The 12,500-nt window shown below is 48.1% G+C and overlaps 1 protein-coding gene across 1 annotated transcript in view; it reads left to right on the top strand.

Moving 5' to 3' along the window:
- The window catches only part of LOC106820565 (sn1-specific diacylglycerol lipase alpha-like), an 86,307-nt gene that overhangs the window by 52,197 nt on the left and 21,610 nt on the right, over nt 1-12,500 (top strand). Inside the window, exon 3 of the mRNA XM_014825077.1 lies at nt 6,641-6,742. Within this exon, the coding sequence (XP_014680563.1) occupies nt 6,641-6,742 (102 nt within the window). The remainder of the gene's footprint in view (nt 1-6,640; nt 6,743-12,500) is intronic.

The following is a 12,500-nucleotide window of genomic DNA, read 5'->3' as shown; positions in this document are numbered from 1 at the left end:
GAACGTCGCCACTGACACCACCTCTCGACCTCAGACGACCTGCACGCCAGTGTTCCAGCGACCGACTCCTGCAAGATTGGCCGACCGTGCGCGCCGCGAGCAAGCCAGAAAACACAAGCCTCCAGGAAGCAGTACTCGCTTTATTTCCCGAATGCCCACTTTTCACCCCACCTACTCCTCCGCCGCGACTCCCTCACTCTCAGTCAGATACCACCCCCAGATTCATGACTCGCCTACTAGTGTCCCCCTACCCCTAGCACTACCGACCCATTACACGGGTCCCAACGACGACCTCGCCCAACTTTCGGCCGTGGCGCCCGTCCTGCACCTGCGACGATTACTACAGGGACATTGAGCATAGTGGCATCGGACAATGACGGATACCTTACAATCTTCTTGAAAGTGAGGACCTGGGACCCATACCATATCCGGCCGTGTCCCTAGGAACAACCAACGCGCGAGCGACGACGACGATAGCACGGCCTACTCTACGGCCTCATGAGTCTGAGCGTGATCGACGCAGGACGCGCGCCAGCGCAGCAACACCGATCCACGGGAGACACACGAGCAACCTACGACGACGCCCAGGTCTGCAGCCAGCCGGACGATGCACGCCCATGGACACAACTGAGGACACGGGGACGATCGGACGACCGATTAATTAAGGATTAGGTTAAGCTTCGTACACGCTTTCTTTCTTGGGCCCTACCCATAATCTGCTCAATAACAAACAACTACAAACGCAATATAAAATTGAAAAATAATGAAACATTAAGCATAAAATATAAAGATACAACGGTAGCATCTAGCAATCTTATCTTGGTTAAACTGAATTAGTACTAGATTCAGCCGTACAAATCAATACTTAACCTCAAGTTGGTTCGCACGTACAGATAACAGCTCACAACTTTCATAGGTAGGGCGGCGTAATGTAATATGGAAGCAAACTTCAGCCGATACTTATATCTATCTAGAAAATGCTCAGCGCTGGCAGATCTCGGCGTGAGCAGGGAATGGCCTCGCGCCCGCGACTAGATCACTCCACCCGCCCCGTCTGAGGGTGTGTCGTCAGGCAGTGGCAGAGCAGTGGTCACTTCCGCCGCCCTCCTATCCGGAACGTCTTGAACAGCTGATCTCCCAATGTTATCGGTGGGCCAAAACATATTAGTGGGTTGCGGCGAGCTTCGGCAGAAAATTATATTAACAAACAAACCACTTCTAGAACAGAAACGGCAGAGTCACCGTCGCTAGATGTGGTATGCGTTAGTTCCGCCTTGTATAACTTGTATTTGTGTAATCTACTGTTGATTTTTGTTTCGTAAGACTACTTTGATTTTTCTAGTGTGCCTAAACTACTCCTGAGACTGCGTCGGGTTAAACTATGTTTGATACGGCTTAGACTGTACAGCGTGTACATTGTCGTGTCCTTAATTGATTTCAGATTACGACCGCGTGGCGCCTCGCCGCCATGCCCCTGAGGGGATCTATAGTATAGCAGTACCGAAGTGTGGACGTCACGGGTGCCATGAAATACCGAACCACGTGTTTCTACACAACCACTCGGCCCTCCATACACATTACTGTGGTGATTAATGCTTTGCGGTACGTAAAGCACACAGAGTGCTGTTGCGCTGTCAGGACACGCAGTAAAAGCATACGGCTAGCACAGTCGAATCTTTACAATATTATTAATGAATCGAATTTTTGTTTAAATTATTTTTTTTTTTTTTTTAAAGTTTTTTTATTATTTTTAGTTGTGCTTTTCCTTCCCATCCTTTGGAAATCCTATAAAAACTGCAATAATGACTCTCAGAATGATGGTTACAATCTGGTACAAAACACGACACGCAGTTAATGTTACCAAAGCATATGTAGAACCAGTAGGTTCGTTGTCATGCCACCGTGACGTCATCACTTCGGAGCTATATTTGTGTGTTACTCGGTAAAAGATTAATAGAACTAATTGTTGTACGTTACAGCTTGTTTCTGTCATACGTTATTCACGTCTGTCTATTAATCGTGCTATCTAATGGTACACCGTACACGCGCCAAAAGTCACGAACCTGGATACCTGGGACCATGCCGAACATTTTCCAATAGGTTTCATGGGGGTTCCTCTCCAGCTAATCTAGCTCAATTTTTGGGGTGGGGGCAGTTGGGGGCGTCTGGCGGATACAACCACCGCTGAATTATTCTGGCAGTGGCCATTCACGATACTTGAGACTATGCCGAACATTTTCCAATGGGGGCCAAAAAGTTTCCTTTCCAGCTAATCTAGTTCATTTTTGGGTATCGGTTTTTGAGGTCTGGCGGATGCGCCGCACCACTAAAAGATTCTGGCAGTGTCCATTCCTGATACCTGGTACCATGCCGAACATTTTCCAATAGGTTTCATGGGGGTTCCTCTCCAGCTAATCTAGCTTAATTTTGGGGGTGGGGGCAGTTGGTGGCGTCTGGCGGATACACCACCACTGAATTAATCTGGCGGAGGCCATTCACGATACATGAGACTATGCCGAACATTTTCCAATGGGTGCCAGAAGGTTTCCTTACCAGCTAGTCTAGCTCAATTTTGGGGTAATGGTTTTTTAGGTCTGGCGGATGCGCCCCACCACTAAAAAATTCTGGCAGTGTCCATTCCTGATACCTGGGACCATGCCGAACATTTTCCAATAGGTTTCATGGGGTTTCCTCTCCAGCGAATCTAGCTCAATTTTGGGGTGCCTTTCAAATAACCCCACTAACCACACCCACCACCGGCTGCCCGGCAGACTTCCATTTCCTTACATGGGTATGTACACGAATCATTGCTATATGCATGAAAATTGGTTTTCTTTCCAGCTAGGCTGATCCCCCTGGGCTCCCGGTCTATAATTGTACTCAAATATTTACTTCAATATATTAATTATTTAATATATTACTCAAATTAAGAGGTTCTAGAGGTGCTTATTAGCAATTCAAATTTTAATCTTAAACTGCCTCATGTGTGGTTTGTATCAAATCCACATCTTATATAAAGATATGCTGTTAAATCTAAAGTATATACGTCTGTGGTAAGCAGTACTTAGTCCTTGTGTATACCGTGCATGGCGAGCTGGAATAAGATTGTATCAAGAGCTAATAATTCCTAATGTATTATTAGCACTTGATTGTATTTCTATCAGATTAGAACGCCGAATGTCCCTAGCCAGAATCTAGCTCCTTGATTATACACGCACAAACACGCATGTAGATGTACGCACGCGCGCGCGCACACAGTCACACACACACACACATGCACGCACGCGCGCATGCACGCACGCACGCAGACGCATACACGCCATGTATCGATTTTCGCAAAAAGTACAAAAAAAATTGTGCCGCATTTTTCTCCGGCAAAATTCCTACTGTATTCGATTTTCGCACCTGCTCATGTGTGTTAATTCCGAATTGCCACCGCGATATGCCACTGCCTCGATCGTCAGCCTTAACCTAAAAACACATTAATTTCTCATATCAGCCGCTCGTAACTTTCTCGGGTCGTTATCCAGATACGATTACGACCAGTTCTCCTTATACTGCTCGGTTGTAATAAGCATGCAAGTACCAGATTCTGGGTGTGTGTTTAGGGTGGGCTATGTCTTAGTAACGGGGGAGGGGAGTGAGGAATCGGAAGTAAGAATCCACAACACACGCATGCACGCCCGCACGTTCTATACGCATGTATGTAACACACACATACACACGTAAGCACGCACGCACGCACGCACGCACGCACGCACGCACGCACACATGCACACACACACGCACATATATTTATATAGGGAAAGCGGAGGGGAGAGAAACAGGTGAGCGAGAGCAAGAGAGAGATCTAGAGAGCGAGAGAGAGAGAGAGAGAGAGAGATCTAGAGAACAAGAGAGAGATCTAGAGAGCGAGAGAGAGCGAGCCATGTGCTGTAGCGTGGTGGCAGGCGGGCAGGTTGTTGGAACCGCTTGATCTCAAGAGCTCTTGTTGATATGTTATGTAGGGCCCACATAGAGGAACGATTGAAACGTAGAGAAAATTCAAGATACAAAGAAGAGCGGATGAAGCGATGAAAATGAGAGAAAGAGTGAGAGAGAGAGAGCGCGCGAGCGGGAAGGAGAGCGAGAGAGAGAGAGAGAGAGAGAGAGAGAGAGAGAGAAAGCACGAGAGCGAGAAAGAGAGAGAGCGAAAAAGGGAAAAAAAAGGCGAAGAAGAGCCGGGGAAGAGAGCGACGAGAGCGAGAGAGAGAGAGAGAGAGAGAGAGAGAGAGGAGAGGCGAGAGCGAGAAAGAGAGAAGAGGCGAGAGAGAGAGTGCGAGAGAGAGAGAGAAAGAGAGGCGAGAGAGAGAGAGAGAGAGACGAGAGAAAGAGCGAACGGAGCGAGAGAGGAGAGAGAGAAAGAGAGAGAGAGAGGGCGAGAGAGAGAGAGAGAAGCGAGAGCGATAGCGAGAGAGAGAATAGAGAGAGAGAGCGCGAGAGAGTGAGAGAGAGAGAGAGAGTGAGAGAGATAGAGAGAGAGAGAAAGAGAGAGAGAGAGGAAAGAGAGGAGAGAGAGAGCGAGAAGAGCGAGAGGAGCGAGAGAGAGAGAGCGAGAAAGCGTAGAGAGAGAGAGAGAGAGAGAAGAGAGAGAGAGAGAGAGAGAGAGAGAGAGTGTAAGAGAAACCCAGCACGTGTGATCCTGGTCACGGCACCAATATAAAGAAGCTCGCGTGTGGTACGTATAGATACGTGTGATCGTATAGTGTGAATAGGTTCGTTTGTACAACAGATACGTGTGCTATTGCACTTAAGCCAGAGGCAGTATAATGCTATAACTACAGAATTACTACGGTTACTCTATTCGTTAATAATCAACATCATATTGACAATTACATACAATACATAGGTGGCTATACGCAGGCCAACCAGTAAATACGCGTTACAAATGCAACGCACTGTTGCCTTGGCTGCTACTAAAATAACCTATGACGTGATCTACTTACGTTAAACGACCCGTGTCGCTAGGTTTTATACTAGGTTAAATAATTCGATATCTACGTCATTACACGCGCGAGCGAGAGGGAGAGCGAGAGAGCGAGAGAGAGTGAGAGATGTTCCGAGAGCGATAGAAAGAGAGAGCGGGGATTAGTTGCAGGTCGAGAAAGATAACAGAAAGTACGTACAATAGAAATAAGAGAGATTAGCCGCTAGGCTGAATCTGGCGACTGTAGGGGCGGCCATCTACATATACGGCCATGTTGTTGCCCGTGACCGCCTGATTGCTTAGGGAATTTGCCGACCCTACTAGAGGACGCATGGCATATCAACGTGCATTCAGCCGCTAGTGAACTGTCGTTCGGCATTCTGCCAGCGATCACGGAGGAAGCCATTACAGACAATTACATTATGGGACTGAATAGTGACGAGGCACTCATTGCGTCCAACGTCGCAACGAGTCGCTTAAACGAGTTTAAACAAGCGAAAAATGTTTAAATGGTGGAAATCGAAGCTGGTTTTTTGGCTTCGTGTTTTTTTATCGTAGGCGGTCATGTTACCGTAACTGTGCTCGCGTTTTATTGACCGGAAATAGTCGGCTGTAGAATTTTTTTCTGGAAGAATGCTTGAAACTAAATTAAAAACCAAAGCTAACATTTGAGCCGTAAATAACTTTCGCATCGACAAACGGTTTTCCGATATTTTCGTCTATGCACTTTTCAAACAATGATTATTGATGATTGATCATTAAGTTTGCTAATGAATAGTAATGTTAATTATATAATATCATAAAAAATAGACAGCGAATACTGCAAATAGGCACCGAGCCCGGCTCGAGTTTTATACAAGGGAGTGATTCACTAAAGCAGTTCACTAAAGCAGTTCACTAAAGCAGTTCACTAAAGCAGTTCACTAAAGGAGTTCCCTAGAGGAGTTCACTAAAGCAGTTCACTAAAGCAGTTCACTAAAGCAGTTCACTCTAAATCAGTTCACTAAAGCAGTTCACTAAAGCGATTCACTAAAGCATACAAACGTTAAACGATCACCCTGTTATAAATTATCGCAAAACGATTGCGCGATACATCCACGGCGATATTATGTCCATATAGCGGCTACATATCTCCATATAGCGGCCACATATCTCCATATAGCGGCCACATATCTCCATATATCGGCCACATATCTCCATATATCGGCCACATATCTCCATATATCGGCCATATACGTCCATATATCATCCACGGCGATATCCACGGCGATTATGTACCATTAGCCTTTGCTCCGCTACATGTCTTTGTACTTGTCATAATACATTTAATAGTATTCCTAACTATAGGCTAGTGGCTACCCTTATTTATATATTTGTATATTTGCCCCTATGGCTATATTAAAAAAAATATATATTATTATATATTTATTGTTATTATCATTTATTTTTTATATATTCCATATATTTGTATTATGGCGCATGCTCATACTTTAGCTGATCTCGATCTGCCTAAATACTTCGTAGAATTATATATATATAATAATATGTACTGCCTAAATAATATGTTCCTATTCGTCGACAGTGTCTGAGTCTACTATATAATAACGAAAGTGGTTACAGATTTCCTCACTACTGTTTACGCGCGTTTCAGTGCTAACTCGTTTTCTCTTGCAGCTATTCTCATAACAGAGGGTGTCTGGCTGGGCCTGGGCATAGTTTGGATGAAGGAACATTACGGTGCCTGTCCAAACAGCATCGCCAAGAAAACCATATTAGGTAGGTTTCGAGTTTACTTTTAAGTAGGATTCTGTTTTTAGAAACGTACGTACGTGTGTGCGTGCGTGCGTGCGTGCGTGCGTGTGATGTAGAGGGCTAGTATGTACTATCGACTTCCCGGACTGCATGTCGTGTGATAGTGTTCAGGCGGGGGCTTTAGCCATGCGTGCACTCACCGCCACAGACGACAAATATACGCGAACAAGACTCGACGTATTGCGGCGAGCTAGATGTATTGACACTGGCGCGTTCGAGCAGGTTAAATTGCTTTAGCGAATGTCTCGACGTTTGTCTCATCGTGTCTCACCATTTCACGGTAGGCTGGTGTCTTGCTCAGTCATAATTGTGGTTGAATGCATGAACGCAAACAAACAAATGAGCAAACAAACCAATGAGTAAATAAATAGACAAACAATAAAACAAATAACCGAAAAATAAACAAACAAACAAACAAACAAAGCTCGATATGACGACGTCCCACAGCGTGATTCTCTGTCAAATGTGCTACAGTATATACGTTTATGCTCCAGAAGTGATGTATTCCTTTCAACTAATATACGGACGAAGATTGACATAGTCTACGCGCTATCCCAACACAGATTACTACTACACTCATCTTTAATCAGTTTTCGTCGGCGAACAAAACGAGATTTATGAAATGCTTTCCGGCGGTTCGCGATGAACATAATCGAGTTTAGCGAACAATGAGATGGAATTTCTCATATCAACTGATTTGGGTTCTACTATTCCGAGAATAGTCAGCGTTGCCTACTATCGACTGCTGACATACGAACGCTACTTATAGTAAGAATACACGTTGCCGAGGGGTCGGGTTAGTCCGACTGCGCTCGGCTTCGCCTGTTGTGTTTGAATTTAGTTGCGCTGCATGCAGTTACGCTGCATGCAGTATGCCGGACTATGCGTGTTAGACGCAATATACTGTGTGAAACTCAGGCAGCGACTACGTTCAAGAGAGCCCGACGTATAACCAGGAAGGCATGACCAGTGCACGTTGGAAACGGCAAGAATGATGGGATGTAGTGTATAGGGCCGTATATCTGGCAGTGCTAATATATCTTCGTGGCGCACATGCGCGAGCATGCATTCACACGCACGCACGCACGCACGCACGCACGCACGCACGCACGCACACACGCATGCACGCACGTATACACGAATAAAAATTACACAGATGAGTCTGATATTTAGGAAATGATAGCCGAACCATTACTACCCCTGTCCGATATCTTTCGGCGAGTGGTCGAGGGTGCATGCCCGTTCTTTTGACATACTTGAAGAATATAAATATATCTAGGATATATTTTTAAGTGTGACTGGGTTATTTTGAGGTTTAAAACCTCGACACTAGTCTTATTCCTAGCGATTTTCGGAATGTTTTCCCGAAGCCGACAGAGTCCAGTTGAACTGCTTTACTATGTGGGCCTACATAACATATCAACAAGAGCTCTTGAGATCAAGCGGTTCCAACAACCTGCCCGCCTGCAACCGCGCTACAGCACATGGCTATCTCTCTCTCGCTCTCTAGATCTCTCTCTTGTTCTCTAGATCTCTCTCTCTCTCTCTCTCTCTCTCTCTCGCTCTCTAAGATCTCTCTCTCCGCTTTCTCTCCCCGTTCTTTCCTCCCCTCTCTCTCTCTCTCGTCCCGCAATCGCTCTCTTCTCATCTACTCCTCGCTCTCGTCCCGTCTCACTCTCGATCGCCTCTCTCCCCTCTCCCTCCTCTCCTCTCTCGAAGCGCCTCATCTGCCCCTCTCTCTCTCTCGTCTACGTCTTCTCGCCGCATCTCCTCCCTCTCGCCCGTCTTCACTTATCATTATCTCTCCCAAACTTTTCTCCTCTCTCTCTCTCTCCGCGCGCTGCTCTCGTCCTCTCCGCCTCTCCCCCAACTCTGCTCTCCTCCCATCCCCTCTCTCACTCTCTCTCTCTCTCTCTGCTGCGCCGCCCGCGTCATTCACTCTTCGCGCCTCTCACTCTCACTCCGCCGCTCCCCTCTCTCTCAACCCCTCGCACTGCTCCCCTCCCCTCTCCCTTTCTCTCTCCTCCCCCTCTCTCCATCCAGCAATCTGGCACGGCACTGCCGCGGTGTTAGCCTCGCTCGCGCACGCAAGGCGCTTGCGGCGGTCAGGCAGGCAGCAGGCCAGGCAGGGCAGTCGTCTATCCTGAACGAGGCTCACAGTCGTGTATATCAGCAGGCGCGACGAGTGTGTATAATGTGAAACGCGCTGTAACGTACAGTTTGACTATAGCGCTATACTAGGAAAAACAACGAATGACAACGTTCCATATAGCCAAGCTGTTCTATTTTCGAAAAAATCCCGCCAGCCCCGTTGACACATACGGTGGCATAGCACTACTACTACTACGCTACTGATACTGCGGCTTACATACTACTGATAAAGCCTATCATAACTGCTACTGCTCTGACCATAGCTTATACTGGCTACTCGCTACTGCTACTACGCTACTGCTATCGACTGCTAGCTCACTGCTAACTGCCTCGCACTGACTGCTATTACTGCTACTTGCTAACTGCTGACTGTCTACCTAGCTACTAGCTACTGCTGTACGCCTAGCTTACTAACTACTACTACTACTATTCTACTGACTAGCTACTACTACTACTCAGCGGGCGCATCCGCGATACTCACTATGCGATGCCATGAATATTCGTCCATCATCAGTGCATGTCTGCATAGCGGTACCCTTTTATCTTTTCACTGCCGCCCGCGCTCTCGTTTACCTCTCTTAACACATCAGGAACACTCGTTAGGGATCGTCGCTGCTCATTACGTGCATTATTTCTCATCACCTGTCTCCCTCGACATGCCTCCGTCACTCTTTATCGCCAACTAACACCACCGTCAGCATATCCCTTCACCACTCCTTATCGCATTATAAGTCCATCATTGCCCACCATCACCCCTCATCAAACCCATAGCATCCTCTATCATCCATTAGTACTCCTCATCAGCCCTCACTCCCATCATCCGTGATCGCCCTATCACATATCACGCAACCGCCTCATCACCTCTCATCACCCCTCATTCATCTACTACCACCCCTCATCACCCTCAGCATTCCTATCATACTCGGGGTTGTCCGTCACCCCTTCATCATCTACCAACCACCGCTCATCACCCTCAGCATCCCCTATCATGCCGTCACACCGGGGCCTGCATCAACTTACCACCACCCTCATGCACCCCTCATCATCTACCAGCACCCGCTCATCACGCCCTGCAGCATCACCTATCATGCCGTCCACCCCTCATCATGCTAGCCACCCCCCCTCACAACCTCTCAGCATCCGCCTATCAATCCCGTCACACCTTCCATCCATCTACCACGCACCACGCTCATGCCACCCCTCAGCATTCCTGCTATCATCCGCACCTCATCATCTACCACCACCCCTCCATCACTCCTCAGCATCCCCCTATCATCGCACCCCTTCAGTCATCTACACCACCAAACCCCTCATCACCCCTCAGCGATCCTACCATCCGTCACCGACCTCATCAATCTTACCACCACCCCTCATACACCCCAGGCATCCCCTACCATCGCGTAACCGACTCATCATCTACGCACCACCCTCCTCATTCACCCCGCTCAGCATCCTCTATCATCCGTCACGCCCTCATCATCTACCACACCCTCCTCATCACCTCGCTCAGCAATCCTCTAATCATCCGTCACGAGCTCATCAATCTACCCACCCACCCTCATCACCCTCAGCATCCCCTATCATCGTCACCTTCATCTATTACCACCCCCCTCACCACCCGCTCAGCATACCCTATCATCCGTCACCCCTTCCCATCATCTACCACCACGCCCTCATCACCTCAGCCAATCCCCTACCATCCGTCACCCCCATCATCTACGCACCACCCCTCATCACCCGGCCTCATCATCTACGCGACCACTCCTGCACAGCCTCAGCATCCCCTATCATCCGTCACCCCTCAATCATCTACCACGCACCCCTCATCACTCCTCTGGCATCCCTTTCATCGCGTCACCCCTCATCAATCCTACCATCCACCCTCCCTCGGCCCCTCATCATCTACCACCACCAGCCTCTCACCACTCATCCATCTACCACCACCCTCCATAAAAAAAATTTGCCACCCCTCAGGTCATCCCCTATCATCCGTCCACCCCCTCATCACACACCCAACCCCTCATCACTCTCAGATCCCCTTACCATTCGTCACCCCTTCATCAATCTACCCGCACCGGCCACCCCTCATCGACCCCTCAGCATTCCCCTACCATCCGTCACCGCACTCATCATCTACGCACCCACTGCCCTCATCATCCGCTCAGCATCCCCTATCATCCGTACTCCCATCATCTCAGCCAAGCCACCCGCCTCACACCCCTCAGCATCTCCGTATCAATCCGTCACCCGCTTCATCATCTACCACCAATCCCGCTCATCGCCGCCTTCATCACTACCAACCACCCCTCATAACCCCTCAGCTCCGCGCCTATCATCCGTCACCACCTTCATGCATCTAAGCCCACCACCCCGGCATCACCCGCTCAGCATTGCCTATCATCCGTCACCCGGCTCATATCTACCATCACCTCATCACCCCTCAGCATCCCCTATCATCCGTCACCCCTCATCATCTACCACCACCCCTCATCACCCCTCAGCATTCCCTATCATCCGTCACCCCCTCATCAGCTCTCACTCCCATCATCCGTGATCACCCTATCACATATCACCACCCTTTATCACATCTCATCATCCATCCTTCTCCATCATCACTTATTAACACCCACCGTCATCCCACATCACCTATCGCCACGCTCCATCACTCCTCCATCACGCACCATCTTTCCTCATCACACACCATCTTTCCTCATCACACACCATCTTCCCTCATCACACACCATCTTCCCTCATCACACACCATCTTCCCTCATCACACACCATCATCCCCCCTCACACACCATCTCCCCTCATCACACACCATCATCCCCCCTCAGACACCATCTCCTCGCCTCAACTTTCACCATTCTTCACCTCTTTCTTCACCTTATTTATTTATTTATTTATTTATTATTGTTATTTATTTATTTATTTATTATTGTTATTTATTTATTTATTTATATATTTATTATTATTATTATTTATTTATTTGTTTATTATTATTATTATTATACCTTCTACATCTCTTCCCTCTCTCATCACCCGGGATTCCCTACACACACCCTACGCCGGCGCGTTTGCACATTCTGCACATGGCTACAGCAGCTTTCAACGGATACCGTCTACACCCTGAAGGGCATCGCTCCTGTATCCTAGCGTGGTTTAGCATAACTACCGCACAGAGAGAGAGAGAGAGAGAGACAGAGAACATGAGAGAGAGAGAGAAGAGAGAGAGAGAGAGAGAGAGAGAGAGAGAGAGAAGAANTCATCACCCCTCATCATCTACCACCACCCCTCATCACCCCTCAGCATCCCCTATCATCCGTCACCCCCTCATCATCTACCACCACCCCTCATCACCCCTCATCATCTACCACCACCCCTCATCACCCCTCAGCATCCCCTATCATCCGTCACCCCCTCATCATCTACCACCACCCCTCATCACCCCTCAGCATCCCCTATCATCCGTCACCCCCTCATCATCTACCACCACCCCTCATCGCATCCCCTATCATCCGTCACCCCTCATCACCTCATCAGGGGTGGTGGTAGATCATCACCCCTCAGC

This window comes from Priapulus caudatus, unplaced genomic scaffold (assembly GCF_000485595.1).
Source record: "Priapulus caudatus unplaced genomic scaffold, Priapulus_caudatus-5.0.1 Scaffold42, whole genome shotgun sequence".
Taxonomy (NCBI): Eukaryota; Metazoa; Priapulida; class Priapulimorpha; order Priapulimorphida; family Priapulidae; genus Priapulus; species Priapulus caudatus.
The sequence above is the reverse complement of the archived record's forward strand: the minus strand, read 5'-3'. Positions and strand labels throughout refer to the sequence as shown.